The 17,951-nt window shown below is 55.9% G+C and overlaps 1 protein-coding gene across 1 annotated transcript in view; it reads right to left on the reverse strand.

Moving 5' to 3' along the window:
- Positions 1-1,547: 1,547 nt before the first annotated feature.
- The window catches only part of si:ch73-173p19.1 (uncharacterized), an 83,921-nt gene continuing 67,517 nt past the window's right edge, over positions 1,548-17,951 (reverse strand). The window contains exons 13-17 of the mRNA XM_067977579.1: positions 16,383-16,557; positions 13,828-13,984; positions 12,531-12,684; positions 11,141-11,252; positions 1,548-7,230 (exon numbers count right to left, since the gene is read on the reverse strand). Coding sequence (XP_067833680.1) covers positions 7,049-7,230; positions 11,141-11,252; positions 12,531-12,684; positions 13,828-13,984; positions 16,383-16,557 — 780 coding nt within the window. The 3' untranslated portion in view covers positions 1,548-7,048. The remainder of the gene's footprint in view (positions 7,231-11,140; positions 11,253-12,530; positions 12,685-13,827; positions 13,985-16,382; positions 16,558-17,951) is intronic.

The following is a 17,951-nucleotide window of genomic DNA, read 5'->3' on the forward strand; positions in this document are numbered from 1 at the left end:
GAGGGGGGGTCGCGGCGGGGAGGGGGGGGTCGCGGCGGGGAGGGGGGGGTCGCGGCGGGGAGGGGGGGGTCGCGGCGGGGAGGGGGGGGTCGCGGCGGGGAGGGGGGGGGTCGCGGCGGGGAGGGGGGGGTCGCGGCGGGGAGGGGGGAGTCGCGGCGGGGAGGGGGGAGTCGCGGCGGGGAGGGGGGGGTCGCGGCGGGGAGGGGGGGGTCGCGGCGGGGAGGGGGGAGCTGCGGAGGGGAGGGGGGGGTCGCGGCGGGGAGGGGGGAGCTGCGGAGGGGAGGGGGGGGGTCGCGGCGGGGAGGGGGGGGTCGCGGCGGGGAGGGGGGAGACGCGGCGGGGAGGGGGGAGCTGCGGAGGGGAGGGGGGGGTCGCGGCGGGGAGGGGGGGGTCGCGGCGGGGAGGGGGGAGACGCGGCGGGGAGGGGGGAGACGCGGCGGGGAGGGGGGGGAGACGCGGCGGGGAGGGGGGGGGTCGCGGCGGGGAGGGGGGGTCGCGGCGGGGAGGGGGGGGGTCGCGGCGGGGAGGGGGGGGTCGCGGCGGGGAGGGGGGGGTCGCGGCGGGGAGGGGGGGGTCGCGGCGGGGAGGGGGGGGTCGCGGCGGGGAGGGGGGGGTCGCGGCGGGGAGGGGGGGGTCGCGGCGGGGAGGGGGGGTCGCGGCGGGGAGGGGGGGGTCGCGGCGGGGAGGGGGGGGTCGCGGCGGGGAGGGGGGAGTCGCGGCGGGGAGGGGGGGGTCGCGGCGGGGAGGGGGGGGTCGCGGCGGGGAGGGGGGAGTCGCGGCGGGGAGGGGGGAGCTGCGGAGGGGAGGGGGGAGTCGCGGCGGGGAGGGGGGAGCTGCGGAGGGGAGGGGGGGGTCGCGGCGGGGAGGGGGGGTCGCGGCGGGGAGGGGGGGGTCGCGGCGGGGAGGGGGGGGTCGCGGCGGGGAGGGGGGAGTCGCGGCGGGGAGGGGGGAGTCGCGGCGGGGAGGGGGGAGCTGCGGAGGGGAGGGGGGAGTCGCGGCGGGGAGGGGGGAGTCGCGGCGGGGAGGGGGGGAGTCGCGGCGGGGAGGGGGGAGTCGCGGCGGGGAGGGGGGAGTCGCGGCGGGGAGGGGGGAGCCGCGGCGGGGAGGGGGGGAGTTGCGGCGGGGAGGGGGGGGTCGCGGCGGGGAGGGGGGGGTCGCGGCGGGGAGGGGGGAGCCGCGGCGGGGAGGGGGGGAGTTGCGGCGGGGAGGGGGGAGTCGCGGCGGGGAGGGGGGGAGCCGCGGCGGGGAGGGGGGGGGTCGCGGCGGGGAGGGGGGAGTCGCGGCGGGGAGGGGGGGAGTTGCGGCGGGGAGGGGGGAGTCGCGGCGGGGAGGGGGGAGTCGCGGCGGGGAGGGGGGCGTCGCGGCGGGGAGGGGGGAGTCGCGGCGGGGAGGGGGGAGTCGCGGCGGGGAGGGGGGGAGTTAAGGCGGGAGACAGTGCGATGAGTCTAGATTTCAACACTGGGAGGAGGAATAAGAAGTAATTGAAAGGAGTGTTAACCACAACAGGATCAAACAGCGAGATAGCAACAGTTCAGGTGAGAGGTAAATATATTACTTGGATTTTTATTGCACCTTTCATGTCCAACTGCAAACCATGCGATACAGTGAGAATCAGTTCTTATTTTGCAGCCATTCGACCGGCAGCAAGATCCCACTCCCAGCAGGTGGAGCCAGTGAGCAGTGAAGAGTTGTTGGGGGAGGGTGGAATGTTGGTCAGGACACCGGAGAGCAGAGGACAACGGACAGGTGGTCAGTCCGTCCCCTGGGGTCACTCACTGACCGTCAGTCCGTCCCCTGGGGTCACTCACTGACCGTCAGTCCGTCCCCTGGGGTCACTCACTGACCGTCAGTCCGTCCCCTGGGGTCACTCACTGACCGTCAGTCCGTCCCCTGGGGTCACTCACTCACCGTCAGTCCGTCCCCTGGGGTCACTCACTGACCGTCAGTCCGTCCCCTGGGGTCACTCACTGACCGTCAGTCCGTCCCCTGGGGTCACTCACTCACCGTCAGTCCGTCCCCTGGGGTCACTCACTGACAGTCAGTCCGTCCCCTGGGGTCACTCACTGACCGTCAGTCCATCCCCTGGGGTCACTCACTCACCGTCAGTCCATCCCCTGGGGTCACTCACTGACCGTCAGTCCATCCCCTGGGGCCACTCACTGACCGTCAGTCCGTCCCCTGGGGTCACTCACTGACCGTCAGTCCGTCCCCTGGGGTCACTCACTCACCGTCAGTCCGTCCCCTGGGGTCACTCACTGACCGTCAGTCCGTCCCCTGGGTCCACTCACTCACCGTCAGTCCGTCCCCTGGGGTCACTCACTGACCGTCAGTCCGTCCCCTGGGGCCACTCACTCACCGTCAGTCCGTCCCCTGGGGTCACTCACTCACCGTCAGTCCGTCCCCTGGGGTCACTCACTCACCGTCAGTCCGTCCCCTGGGGTCACTCACTCACCGTCAGTCCGTCCCCTGGGGTCACTCACTCACCGTCAGTCCGTCCCCTGGGGTCACTCACTCACCGTCAGTCCGTCCACTGGGGTCACTCACTGACCGTCAGTCCGTCCCCTGGGGTCACTCACTGACCGTCAGTCCGTCCCCTGGGGTCACTCACTGACCGTCAGTCCGTCCCCTGGGGCCACTCACTGACCGTCAGTCCGTCCCCTGGGGCCACTCACTGACCGTCAGTCCGTCCCCTGGGGTCACTCACTGACCGTCAGTCCGTCCCCTGGGGCCACTCACTGACCGTCAGTCCGTCCCCTGGGGCCACTCACTGACCGTCAGTCCGTCCCCTGGGGTCACTCACTGACCGTCAGTCCGTCCCCTGGGGTCACTCACTGACCGTCAGTCCGTCCCCTGGGGTCACTCACTGACCGTCAGTCCGTCCCCTGGGGTCACTCACTGACCGTCAGTCCGTCCCCTGGGGTCACTCACTGACCGTCAGTCCGTCCCCTGGGGCCACTCACTGACCGTCAGTCCGTCCCCTGGGGCCACTCACTGACCGTCAGTCCGTCCCCTGGGGCCACTCACTGACCGTGAGTCCGTCCCCTGGGGCCACTCACTGACCGTCAGTCCATCCCCTGGGGTCACTCACTCACCGTCAGTCCGTCCCCTGGGGTCACTCACTGACCGTCAGTCCGTCCCCTGGGGTCACTCACTGACCGTCAGTCCGTCTCCTGGGGCCACTCACTGACCGTCAGTCCGTCCCCTGGGGCCACTCACTGACCGTCAGTCCGTCCCCTGGGGCCACTCACTGACCGTCAGTCCGTCCCCTGGGGTCACTCACTGACCGTCAGTCCGTCCCCTGGGGTCACTCACTGACCGTCAGTCCGTCCCCTGGGGTCACTCACTGACCGTCAGTCCGTCCCCTGGGGTCACTCACTGACCGTCAGTCCGTCCCCTGGGGTCACTCACTGACCGTCAGTCCATCTCGTTCCCAAATCATATTTTTAAAGAATGTTATTCAGCCCTGTACTGAGGGAGTGCTGCACTGTCGGAGGTGCCGTCTTTCGGATGAGATGTTAAACCGAGGCCCCCGTCTGCCCTCAGGTGGATGTAAAAGATCCCACGGCCACTATTTCGAAGTGCAGGGAGTTCTTCCCGGTGTCCGGGCCAATATTCATCCCTCAACCAGCATCACTAAAACAGTTCATTGCCTCATTGCTGTTTGTGGGATCTTGCTGTGTGCAAATTAGCTGCTGCGTTTCCTAAATTACAAGAGTGACTACACTTCAAAATTACTTAGTTGTTTGTAAAGAGCTTTAGGACTTCCTGATGCAAGCTCTTCACATAAAATAATCGGAAACAACCGCAGTGCCTCAGTGAGCAGGTAACGGAGAGAGTGTGCTTTAGCCTGATACATTATAGGGTCAGTACAGAACAGGCACAGGCTCGAACACCTGTGGGGGGGGGAGAGGGAGGGAAAGAGAGAGGGAGGGAAAGAGAGAGGGAGGGAAAGAGAGAGGGAGGGAAAGAGAGAGGGAGGGAAAGAGAGAGGGAGGGAAGGAGAGAGGGAGGGAAGGAGAGAGGGAGGGAAGGAGAGAGGGAGAGAGGGAGAGAGAGAGGGAGAGGGAGAGGGAGAGAGAGGGAAGAAGGCAGAGAGAGGGAAGGAGGGAGGGAGAGAGGAAGAGGGGGGGACTGCATGCTGTGAACCTCCGTTCCCTCTGCAAGAATTGTTCAGGCACAGTTCACAGAGAGGCTGTTTACCGCAGGAGACTCCGCCCGCCCCTTGGATCAGATCAATTACCAATCACGGTCGGCAAGCTCCAGAGAGCTGTTCGTGATGAAATATTTCTCACTGGGGTCAGGGTTCCAGACCGAGCAGTGAAGTAATCAGGATACAAAAATAAAACGGCCCCACCCCCTCCCCGGGTGCTAACACTCTCAGCTGGGGGAGGGGGGGTGAGACAGACTCAGCCACAGGCATCTCTCTATCAGCGGGAATCACCCCTCTGTGACCGACATCATCACTCAAACCCAGCGAGCAGCATGAGAGGACTCCCGGTTCAGAGGGTCAAGGGTAGATGGGGGGGGGGGGGGGGAGGGGGAGGGGATGAGCTGTTTTAGTTTAGGACACCTTTCTATCTGAGGCATCCAATGTCACTCCCAGGGCAGGTACAGCACAGGTTAGATACAGAGTAAAGCTCCCTCTACACTGCCCCATCAAACACTCCCAGGGCAGGTACAGGGTTAGATACAGAGTAAAGCTCCCTCTACACTGTCCCATCAAACACTCCCAGGGCAGGTACAGGGTTAGATACAGAGTAAAGCTCCCTCTACACTGTCCCATCAAACACTCCCAGGGCAGGTACAGCACGGGTTAGATACAGAGTAAAGCTCCCTCTACACTGTCCCATCAATCACTCCCAGGGCAGGTACAGGGTTAGATACAGAGTAAAGCTCCCTCTACACTGTCCCATCAAACACTCCCAGGGCAGGTACAGCACGGGTTAGATACAGAGTAAAGCTCCCTCTACACTGTCCCATCAATCACTCCCAGGGCAGGTACAGGGTTAGATACAGAGTAAAGCTCCCTCTACACTGTCCCATCAATCACTCCCAGGGCAGGTACAAGGGTTAGATACAGAGTAAAGCTCCCTCCACACTGTCCCATCAAACACTCCCAGGGCAGGTACAGGGTTAGATACAGAGTAAAGCTCCCTCCACACTGTCCCATCAATCACTCCCAGGGCAGGTACAGGGTTAGATACAGAGTAAAGCTCCCTCTACACTGTCCCATCAAACACTCCCAGGGCAGGTACAGGGTTAGATACAGAGTAAAGCTCCCTCCACACTGTCCCATCAATCACTCCCAGGGCAGGTACAGGGTTAGATACAGAGTAAAGCTCCCTCTACACTGTCCCATCAAACACTCCCAGGGCAGGTACAGGGTTAGATACAGAGTAAATCTCCCTCTACACTGCCCCATCAAACACTCCCAGGGCAGGTACAGGGTTAGATACAGAGTAAAGCTCCCTCTACACTGTCCCATCAAACACTCCCAGGGCAGGTACAGGGTTAGATACAGAGTAAATCTCCCTCTACACTGCCCCATCAAACACTCCCAGGGCAGGTACAGGGTTAGATACAGAGTAAAGCTCCCTCTACACTGCCCCATCAAACACTCCCAGGGCAGGTACAGGGTTAGATACAGAGTAAAGCTCCCTCTACACTGTCCCATCAATCACTCCCAGGGCAGGTACAGGGTTAGATACAGAGTAAAGCTCCCTCTACACTGTCCCATCAAACACTCCCAGGGCAGGTACAGGGTTAGATACAGAGTAAATCTCCCTCTACACTGCCCCATCAAACACTCCCAGGGCAGGTACAGGGTTAGATACAGAGTAAAGCTCCCTCTACACTGTCCCATCAATCACTCCCAGGGCAGGTACAGGGTTAGATACAGAGTAAATCTCCCTCTACACTGTCCCATCAAACACTCCCAGGGCAGGTACAGGGTTAGATACAGAGTAAAGTTCCCTCTACACTGTCCCATCAAACACTCCCAGGGCAGGTACAGGGTTAGATACAGAGTAAAGCTCCCTCCACACTGTCCCATCAAACACTCCCAGGGCAGGTACAGGGTTAGATACAGAGTAAAGCTCCCTCTACACTGTCCCATCAAACGCTCCCAGGGCAGGTACAGCACGGGTTAGATACAGAGTAAAGCTCCCTCTACACTGTCCCATCAAACACTCCCAGGGCAGGTAGAGCACGGGTTAGATACAGAGTAAAGCTCCCTCTACACTGTCCCATCAAACACTCCCAGGGCAGGTACAGGGTTAGATACAGAGTAAAGCTCCCTCTACACTGTCCCATCAAACGCTCCCAGGGCAGGTACAGCACGGGTTAGATACAGAGTAAAGCTCCCTCTACACTGTCCCATCAAACACTCCCAGGGCAGGTAGAGCACGGGTTAGATACAGAGTAAAGCTCCCTCTACACTGTCCCATCAAACACTCCCAGGGCAGGTACAGCACGGGTTAGATACAGAGTAAAGCTCCCTCTACACTGTCCCATCAAACACTCCCAGGGCAGGTACAGCATGGGTTAGATACAGAGTAAAGCTCCCTCTACACTGTCCCATCAATCACTCCCAGGGCAGGTACAGGGTTAGATACAGAGTAAAGCTCCCTCTACACTGTCCCATGAAACACTCCCAGGGCAGGTACAGCATGGGGGAGTGGGAGGGACTGTAAGAGGTGGTTGGAGGGAGGGGGAGGGTAGAAGTGCAGGGGAAGAGGGAGGGGGGAGAGGGTGAAGGGTGTGGGTGTCCAGGAACGTACGAGGGGGGAGTTGCTTTCCGTGGCCGGTTGGGGGTTCGATGGGAAGGGGGAGGAAACAGCAGGAAAGAGGGAGTGCTGCAATGGGTTCACTTTCAGCCGCACATCAGCTGGATTCCTGGCGGGGGGGGGGGGGGGGGGGGTGGGGGGGTCTCCTCCGAGACGGTGATGTGCTGCACAATCTAACAGCAGTCGAAATCAAATCCTCATGGTCCTGCAGATCCACATGGCCTGGGGATCGAGGAGACCCTCTCCCCCTCCCCTCACCCCCTTCAATCCTCGGCCCCCATCTCCTGGTCTTCGGCCTGCTCTGGGCCCAGTGTCCGCAGGTTATTGAGACGGATGCTGGTGATACTGGGGCTGGTCGCCATCAGGCAGTTGATCCCAGCCAGCGTCACCCCCGTCCCATCAAGATTCAGCTGGCCCACCTTGGTCTGGCTCAGGTACTTCAGGCCTGGAGGTGGGAGAACACAAGAGGATGCCGGTCAGCGAGTTATAACCCAGGCTATAAGCCGCACCCTTCATGCAAGTCCGGTCGTGCTGGGGGTGAGGCTTATGTACAATTACACAGAAATTACAACACAGACCCAGGCCGCTCGGCCCCACCGGTCTGTTGGTGTTTATCCTTCACTCGAGCAGTATCCTAATCCCATGTCCCCGCCCGGTTTCCCATATCCCTTTACCCCTTTCCTTCAACCACCATCTAACTGGTTCTTAAGTTGTTGACCTGGTCTCTGCTTCAATCACTAACTCCGGGACTGAATTCCACAGCCTCACACCCCTCAGTGTAAAAGAGTTTCTCCAGCTCACTGACCTACGTTGTCTCCCGGCCCGGGAACACCTCGATTTTAGAATTCTCATCCTTGTTTTCAAATCCCTCCATGGCCTCGCCCCCCTCCCTATCTCTGTAACCTCCTCCAGCCCTACAACCCTCCGAGATCTCTGCGCTCCTCTAATTCTGGCCTCTTTTGCATCCCCCGATTTTAATCGTTCCACCATTGGCGGCCGTGCCTTCAGCTGCCTAGGACCCTAAGCTCTGGAATTCCCTCCCTAAACCTCTCCGCCTCTCTCTCCTCCTTTAAGACGCTCCTTAAAACCTACCTCTTTGACCAAGCTTTTGGTCACCTGTCCCAATATCTCCTTATGTGGCTCGGTGTCAAATTTTGTTTGATAATCGCTCCTGTGAAGAACCTTGGGATGTTTTACTACATTGAAGGCGCTATATAAATGCAGGTTGCTGTTGTTATATCTATGTCCCCGCAATCGCTGGAAACAAACTGTTTCTATCCAATCTGTCCCATCCCTTCGCAATTTTAAACATCTCTATCAAATCGCCCTTAATCTGCGGTGTTCTGTAAAAAAAAAACAGCCCTAATTTTTTCATGTTTTTCATGTATTTCCTTATAGGCGGTTGCAGCAGCCTGGTGAATCTGTGCTGAACCAGCTTTAAATACTCAACATCCTTATTAGAGTGTGGAGCCCAAAACTGCACATAACCGTTCACCCCATTCAGACTCGTTCCCAAAGTTTGTAACTCGTGGTCACAGGGAAATGGCAATTCTGGGAGAAGGGCAAATCGCCATGAACCTAAACGGTTCCCGACTGTGTGTCAGGATCAAAAGGACACGTCACACTTACAGTAAAATGCATCAGAGATAACATGGGATGCCCACCACACTAACCCGCCTACTCTGACACAGGATGTCCAGGCTAAAAATATTAGTCCGATTTATTTATGAGTCGGTGAACTACTAGAGTCTATAACACAGGAACAGGAGGAGGCCATTCAGCCCCTCGAGCCTGTTCCACCATTCAATCAGATCAGAGCTGATCTGTATCTTAACTCCATTTACTCGTCTTGTTTCCGTAGCTCCAGATTCCCACTCCCCTTTGGGTGAAGAAATGCTTCCTGACATCACCCCCTGAACGGCCTGGCTCTAATTTTAAGGTTCTGCCCCCTTGTTCTGGACTCCCCCCCACCAGAGGGAATAGTTTCTCTCTATCTACCCTATCAAATCCTTTAATCATCTTAAACACCTCGATTAGATCACCCCTTAATCTTCTATACTCAAGGGATTAGACAGAATTACATAGAATGTACAGCACAGAAACAGGCCATTCGGCCCAACTGGTCTATCCCGGTGTTTATGCTCCACACGATCCTCCTCCCTCCCTACTGCATCTCACCCTATCACCATCTCCTTCTATTCCTCTCTCCCTCATGTGTTTATCCAGCTTCCCCCTTAAATCCATCTACACTATTCGCCTCAACTACTCCTTGTGGGAGCGAGTTCCACATTCTCACCATTCTCTGGGTAAAGAAGTTTCTCCTGAATTCCCTATTGGATTTATTAGTGACTATCTGATATTTATGGCCCCTAGTTCTGGTCTCCCCCACAAGTGGAAACATCTTCTCTACATCTACCCTATCGAAATCTTTCATAATCTTAAAGTCCTCTATCAGGTCACCCCTCAGTCTTCTCTTTTCTAGAGAAAAGAGCCCCAGCCCGTTCAATCTTTCCTGATAGGTATAAACTCTCAGTTCTGATATCATCCTAGTAAATCTTTTCTGCACCTTCTCCGGTGCCTCTATATCCCTTTTTATAAGATGGAGACCGGAACTGTTTGGAATACAGGGTGAAATTGTTAAAACACTTGGAGAAATAGGAGTCAATCAGGATTGGTCAGTAAGCATTTTTAAGAGGTAGGTCTTGCTTGGACAACCATTGGAATTATTTGGAGATTTAACAGCAAGGAAATACAGCGGGGATAATTTATAGGAACTTTCGTAAAAGGCTGTGCTCAGGATGCCATGCAAGACACTTAAATCACATGGACTAGGAACTTAGAAAAAAGACCAAGGTCCCTCTAGTTCGCCATCTACCACCTTGGTAGTCGCATGATACAACGATAAGGGAGTTGTTGACTAATCACGGCAATCAATCTCTATCAATGAGTCTAGAACTGACCCAGACACGAGGCGAGGAAAACCCCCAGTGATGGAGAGCTTTGGGAACTTTCGGTCCAAAGTCACCTGTTCCTCCCGAGCCTGTTACACTCACCACAGGTCATGTCTCAAATTACTCATACACTGGGTCCCATAATATTATTTTCTGGAAGAAATCTATTTGATTTGCGTTTGACTGGATCACCACTATATGCTTCCACCGTCTCCCGAGGGAGCCTGTTCCACAGATTGACCACTCGCTCACTGAGGTAATGGCCTCAGTATTAACGGGAGGGCGGGGAGGGAGCCCGATAGCGGGCGAGGAACCTGGCAAGGCCGGGGAGCGGAGGCCCTGCCGGTGTTAATGGACGGGCCTCATTTAAATAAATCTACAGTGTTCCGCCCGGATTGGCTGCCCAGCTGGCGGAGTGGAAATTTAGCATCAGGAGGCCGCAGCTGGGGAACCTGTGGGGACGGGATCCCCAGCAGTCAATGGAAAGGGGGTTTGCAGGAGTTTGGGGAGGGGTTCCAGTGAGAAGGTGGGGGGGCGGGGGGGGAGGGAGCCACTCCATGCTCCTCATGGCCCACGAAGAGTTCTGAAAGGAGCAGGTCTTTTAATACTGACCGTGGCCCAGTCAGTGCCTCCTGCCTCGGATCTGTTTTGGGAATCCCGCTGACACTCAGTTAATTCTACATCGTGTTGTCACTGGAACGTGACTTTCGGTTGTTAACCAGGCCCCACCCTCCCCACACCTCGCCTGCTGCAGCGGGAGCCTCGTCGATGGCCTGATCTGGGGCAGTACAACTTTAAACAGCTAGGTTGGAGCCGAGTAAGAAACATAAACATAAGAAATAGGAGCAGGAGTAGGCCATTCGGCCCCTCGAGCCTGCTCCGCCATTCAATAAGATCATGGCTGATCTTCAACCTCAACGCCACTTTCCCGCCCGATCCCCATATCCCTTGATTCCCCTCGAGTCCAAAAATCTATCGATCTCAGCCTTGAATATATTCAACGACTCAGCATCCACAGCCCTCTGGGGGAGAGAATTCCAAAGATTCACAACCCTCTGAGTAAAGAAATTCCTCCTCATCTCAGTCCTAAATGGCCGACCCCTTATCCTGAGACTATGCAAATGTTTTTAATTTGAATCCCTCCTGCGCCCTGTTCCCCCCCGGGCGGAGGCCGGGGGTTTAAATCGGTGGGCAAACGTTCCCGCAGATGAGTTTTTGAATTTACCCCACTTGAAGTGCAGGCCGTGTCCTCTGGACCTACTGTTCTGGACAAGGTGAAAGAGGCTTGTTGTGGTCTGAACACGAGGGTCAGTGGAAAGACCGAGGCGGGGGCTGGGGCAGAGATAAGGGAGAGAGAGTTTCAGTTAAGAAGCAGCGGTCTGCTGGAAGAGGAGGGGACCGTACCTTGATCGGTGATGCGTGTCCGACTTAAGTTCAACTTCACCAGCTGCTCACAGTGCAACAGGCCCTGTGTCACCACAGTGTCCCCAACGTGTGTTGAGGCCAAGCTCAGGACCTGCCGTGAAACACAATAAAGCGGCATCGTTAATCACCCTGTCCCAGAGACAGTAGAATGAATCCTCCCTCCCTTCATCACTGCTTTCACAACAAGATGTCTGCTGGACTGGGACCGGGTCCCAGAACCCCGGGGGTAAGATACTAGAATCTTGTTATGGCCCACGGCCTGTGTGCTGGGGCAGATCCCACTCACTAATAGGGCTGCAGGCTTATCCCCCATTAACTCCCCCGCCCACCGGTCAGTAACAGCTCTCAAAAATGACCACCAGAGGTGCAAGAGAGCAACCGGCGACTGAGCCACTGTCTGCGTTTGTGGTGTTTGGGTTCCCAACCCTCCAGGATTGGCCTGGAGTCTCCAGGAATTGGAAATTAAGCTCCAGGACACTGCTGGGAGCAAACATTCCGGGGGAAACATCACAGGGGGCACTTAAAAAAACACATTGTGTTTCTTTTTAATTTTCTCTGCACATTTTTTGTTTATGAGTCACAAAAGTATCGGAGGTGGGAAACGGATGTTTGACTGACGGTCAAGAATCAGCCAACTGGGTAACGGAGAGCCTGTTCGCTTTCCGATTGGCCGCGGAAAGGTGGGGCGTCGTGAGGGCGGACGCGTCCAGCCACCGATGGAGAGATGGTGGGGGCGGAGCTGTTGGAGGCAGGAGGTCACGTGATGAAACCTCCAAGAATACATCCAGAGTTGGCAACCCTACTGAGGTAACATATTCCACACCCCAAACCCCCACCCCTTCCCTTGCAAAGCCTCTCCCTCCCCCCACGCTCCAAACTTTTTAAACTTGTGCTCCCTGGGATTTGAATCCTTCTCACAGGGGACAATTTATCCCAATTAATCTTTGTCAATCTTCTACATTCTCTCGACACTTGATTCCCAGGTCACCTCGGAGGGTGGTGTAGTGGATTATTGTTACTGGATTAATAATCCAGAGAACGTGAGTTCAAATCCCACCCTGGCAGAGTTTGAGAATTTGAACAATCCGTGGGGGAAAAAAAGCTGTGATCAGTAACTGTGACCATGAAGCTGTCGGATTGTCGTAAAAACCCAACTGGTTCACGAATATCTTTTAAGGGAAGAAAACTTGCCATCCTTACCCGGTCTGGGCCTATATGTGACCCTAGTGCCACATCATTGTGGTTGATTCTTAACTGCCCTCTGAAGTGAGTGAGCAAGCCCCTTGGTTGTATCAGGACAACTAGGGGATGGGCAGACAATGCCAGCCTCGTCAGCGACACCCACATATACTTGAGCTTTGTTCCAGACCTGTAAATGGGGCAGGTTCCTGATACACGGGGCCACTCCCCTGCTGCTGACGTTGGTACGGTCCAGGCACAGCTCCTCCAGGTCCTTCAGAGGGTGCAGGTGAACTAATCCGGCGTCCGTCACCAGCGTGTTACTCAGGGATAGTTTGGTCAACCTACAGGGGCAGAAGGCAGCCATCAGCGAGCGGTTATCTGTTCGGCCCACGAGACATCACCGTGACAAAAAGATGAACACAATCGCGCCGCACAAACACATGCACGCTGTACAAACACGCGCACAAACACGCGCACGCTGTACAAACACGCGCACAAACACGCGCACGCTGTACAAACACGCGCACAAACACGCGCACGCTGTACAAACACGCGCACAAACACGCGCACGCTGTACAAACACGCGCACAAACACGCGCACGCTGTACAAACACGCGCACAAACACGCGCACGCTGTACAAACACGCGCACAAACACGCGCACGCTGTACAAACACGCGCACAAACACGCGCACGCTGTACAAACACGCGCACAAACACGCGCACGCTGTACAAACACGCGCACAAACACGCGCACGCTGTACAAACACGCGCACGCTGTACAAACACACGCACGCTGTACAAACACACGCACAAACACACGCACGCTGTACAAACACGCGCACGCTGTACAAACACGCGCACGCTGTACAAACACGCGCACGCTGTACAAACACACGCACGCTGTACAAACACACGCACAAACACACGCACGCTGTACAAACACGCGCACGCTGTACAAACACGCGCACGCTGTACAACACACAGACGCGGACACGCCGCTATTCCAGCAGGGATCATATGACAGTGATCAGAAGCCGGGGGGGCGGGTGCAGAGAGCTAGGTTTAGGGTTGAGGGGTCACGGGATGGTGATCGGGGGCTTGGATCCCTAGTTTGAAGAACCAATGGCCGACGGTCGGAGCCTCACTACCTGGGATCACTCAGGGCAGCTCAGTGGTTGGCCCACCCACCCCACGCTCCCCGTGTGTCCCCCCCCCCCCCGCCCCCCGTGTATTCCCCCCGCCCCACCCTGATCTCTCTGAGCAGTGCCCTCTTCCCCCCCCAGTCTGAGCGGCTCCTCGGTTTGTACAGCGTTAACGCTCCTCAGCTCCTGTCCCGGGGGAACTGGACCCAGCGGCTGGAGGCCCACGACTCGCCCACGAGGCCTTCCCATCAGCCCAATTGTGACCCAGTATTCACAGTTTACAAATACTGAAAGCGCCCGTCTGCACGAGGGCGAGGAATAAGCTCGAGCGAAGAGTTACCTCAGCAGCCTGGCGAGATGCCTAACGCCTTCATCGGTGACCTGCGTGTAGTCGGTGAGGTCAAGTTCGAGAAGCCGCTCCAGGAGAGAGAGGAAGGAGAGGCCGACATCACTTACTGTGTGCCTGTCCGGGAGCTTCAGGTGAGTTAGGTTCAGACCTGGGACAGGAGAAGGGATCGGGAATGAGTGCTCCCTGTCTTCATGAGCCCAGTGGACACGGTTCATTATCGTAGAATCATAGAAAGTTATGCACAGGAGGCCGCCATTCGGCCCATCGTGTTGATGGCCAAAAAAGCGCGATCCAGCCCAATCCCACTTTCCAGCACTCGGTCCGTAGCCCTGTGGGTTTCGGCACCTCAGGTGCACATCCAGGTACTTTTTAAATGAGTTGAGGGTTTCTGCCTCTCCCACCCTCTCAGGCAGTGAGTTCCAGACCCCCACCACCCTCTGGGTGAAAACATTTTTCCTCATTTCCCCTCTAATCCTTCTACCAATTACTTTTAATCTATGCCCCCTGGTCAGTGACCCCTCTGCTAAGGGAAATAGGTCCTCCCTATCCACTCTATCGAGGCCCCTCATAATTTTGTACACCTCAATTAAATCTCCCCTCAGCCTCCTCTGTTCCGAAGAAAACAACCCCAGCCTATCCAATCTTTCCTCATAGCTAAAATTCTCCAGCCCTGGCAACATCCTCGTAAATCTCCTCTGTACCCTCTCTCGTGCAATTACATCCTTCCTGTAATGTGGTGACCAGAACTGTACACAGTACTCAAGCTGTGGCCTAACTAGTGTTTTATACAGTTCCAGCATAACCTCCCTGCTCTTATATTCTGTGCCTCAGCTAATAAAGCAAAGTATCCCATATGCCTTCTTAACCACCTTATCTACCTGTCCTGCTCCCTTCAGGGATCTGTGGACATGCACTCCAAGGTCCCTCACTTCCTCTACACCACTCAGTATCCTCCCATTTATTGTGTATTCCCTTGCCTTGTTTGCCCTCCCCAAATGCATTACCTCACACTTCTCCGGATTGAATTCCATTTGCCACTTTTCTGCCCACCTGACCAGTCCATTGATATCTTCCTGCAGTCTACAGCTTTCCTCCTCACTATCAACCACACGGCCAATTTTTGTATCATCTGCAAACCTCTTGATCAAGCCCCCCACATTCAAGTGCAAATCATTAATATATATCACAAAAAGCAAAGGACCTAGTACTGAGCCCTGCGGGACCCCACTGGAAACAGCCTTCCAGTCACAAAAACACCCGTCGACCATTACCCTTTGCTTCCTGCCACTGAGCCAATTTTGGATCCAATTTACCACTTTCCCTTGGATCCCATGGGCTTTTACTTTTTTGACCAATCTGCCATGTGGGACCTTGTCAAAAGCTGTGGAACCTTGTCAATTGTTGAATGTTGGAACGGTGGGAGTATGAAACTTTAATCCATTGCAAGAAAGTCCCAGCATTACAGTTAGAGATACTTCTAAACTCAGGCTGTGTGTGGAGACAAAACAAGATAGGGAGTAAAGATCCAATCAAACTCCCAGGGCAGGTACAGCATGGGCTAGATACAGAGTAAAGCTCCCTCTACACTGTCCCACCAAACACTCCCAGGGCAGGTACAGCACAGGTTAGATACAGAGTAAAGCTCCCTCTACACTGTCCCACCAAACACTCCCAGGGCAGGTACAGCACGGGTTAGATACAGAGTAAAGCTCCCTCTACACTGTCCCACCAAACACTCCCAGGGCAGGTACAGCACGGGTTAGATACAGAGTAAAGCTCCCTCTACACTGTCCCATCAAACACTCCCAGGGCAGGTACAGCATGGGCTAGATACAGAGTAAAGCTCCCTCTACACTGTCCCATCAAACACTCCCAGGGCAGGTACAACACGGGTTAGATACAGAGTAAAGCTCCCTCTACACTGTCCCATCAAACACTCCCAGGGCAGGTACAGCACGGGTTAGATACAGAGTAAAGCTCCCTCTACACTGTCCCATCAAACACTCCCAGGGCAGGTACAGCACGGGTTAGATACAGAGTAAAGCTCCCTCTACACTGTCCCATCAAACACTCCCAGGGCAGGTACAGCATGGGCTAGATACAGAGTAAAGCTCCCTCTACACTGTCCCACCAAACACTCCCAGGGCAGGTACAGCACGGGTTAGATACAGAGTAAAGCTCCCTCTACACTGTCCCATCAAACACTCCCAGGGCAGGTATAACACGGGTTACATACAGAGTAAAGCTCCCTCTACACTGTCCCATCAAACACTCCCAGGGCAGGTACAGCACGGGTTAGATACAGAGTAAAGCTCCCTCTGCACTGTCCCATCAAACACTCCCAGGGCAGGTACAGCATGGGTTAGATACAGAGTAAAGCCTGCGTAAGTGACACATCAATCTTATGCTGAGTTAGCTGCCGTTTGGTGCTGAGGGCCAATTCTCTAGAAACATGTTGAGATTGCCCCAAGCTCCTGTGCTCCAGCAGAGAGTGTGGAGACTGTTACCGGTCAGTCTGATCTTTGTTGAGAGTGCCACTACCTAACCTGAGATAATCTGCAGCGTCACGTTCCCGCTGAGTGACTGGATGCCGGACACGCTGAGCGAGGACAGAGCCGGGTGGGAGCCGAGCGCTCGGAGAGAGCTCTCTGTGATGTCCGTGTTGTCCAGGTGGAGGGTCTGTAGAGCAGGCAGATCCTTCAGCGCCGAGACATCAGACACCTACAGGTGTCATAACACGCAGTATTTAATGTTTCCACGCACACACCCACATGTGCGCGCGCACACACTCAAATACAGACGAGCACACACACTCAAATACAGACGAGAACGCACACATGTGCATACACAAGCGTGCATGTACTCACATGCACACATGTGCACAACCATGCACACAGGCGTACACACACACAGGCTCAAATATAGAGAGTCAGTGTGTGTGGAACTGTACCCCAGTGAGAGTCAGTGTGTGTGGAACTGTACCCCAGTGAGAGTCAGTGTCTGTGGAACTGTACCCCAGTGAGAGTCAGCGCCTGTGGAACTGTACCCCAGTGAGAGTCAGCGCCTGTGGAACTGTACCCCAGTGAGAGTCAGTGTCTGTGGAACTGTACCCCAGTGAGAGTCAGTGTGTGTGGAACTGTACCCCAGTGAGAGTCAGTGTCTGTGGAACTGTACCCCAGTGAGAGTCAGTGTGTGTGGAACTGTACCCCAGTGAGAGTCAGTGTCTGTGGAACTGTCCCCCAGTGAGAGTCAGTGTGTGTGGAACTGTACCCCAGTGAGAGTCAGTGTCTGTGGAACTGTACCCCAGTGAGAGTCAGTGTCTGTGGAACTGTACCCCAGTGAGAGTCAGTGTCTGTGGAACTGTACCCCAGTGAGAGTCAGTGTCTGAGGAACTGTACCCCAGTGAGAGTCAGTGTGTGTGGAACTGTACCCCAGTGAGAGTCAGTGTGTGTGGAACTGTACCCCAGTGAGAGTCAGTGTCTGTGGAACTGTACCCCAGTGAGAGTCAGTGTGTGTGGAACTGTCCCCCAGTGAGAGTCAGTGTGTGTGGAACTGTCCCCCAGTGAGAGTCAGTCTCTGTGGAACTGTACCCCAGTGAGAGTCAGTGTCTGTGGAACTGTCCCCCAGTGAGAGTCAGTGTGTGTGGAACTGTACCCCAGTGAGAGTCAGTGTGTGTGGAACTGTCCCCCAGTGAGTGTCAGTGTCTGTGGAACTGTCCCCCAGTGAGAGTCAGTGTGTGTGGAACTGTACCCCAGTGAGAGTCAGTGTCTGTGGAACTGTACCCCAGTGAGAGTCAGTGTCTGTGGAACTGTACCCCAGTGAGAGTCAGTGTCTGTGGAACTGTACCCCAGTGAGAGTCAGTGTCTGTGGAACTGTACCCCAGTGAGAGTCAGTGTCTGTGGAACTGTCCCCCAGTGAGAGTCAGTGTCTGTGGAACTGTCCCCCAGTGAGAGTCAGTGTCTGTGGAACTGTACCCCAGTGAGAATCAGCACCATCAGGTCGGAGGACGTGGAGGGTGCGACCCGGAATATTTGTATTATCAGAATGTTACATGTGTTCACACTTCCTGTGCATCACAATTTAGGCCTCACACACCATCCAGGGCAAAATTCTGC

Source organism: Heptranchias perlo, chromosome 3 (assembly GCF_035084215.1).
Source record: "Heptranchias perlo isolate sHepPer1 chromosome 3, sHepPer1.hap1, whole genome shotgun sequence".
NCBI lineage: Eukaryota > Metazoa > Chordata > Chondrichthyes > Hexanchiformes > Hexanchidae > Heptranchias > Heptranchias perlo.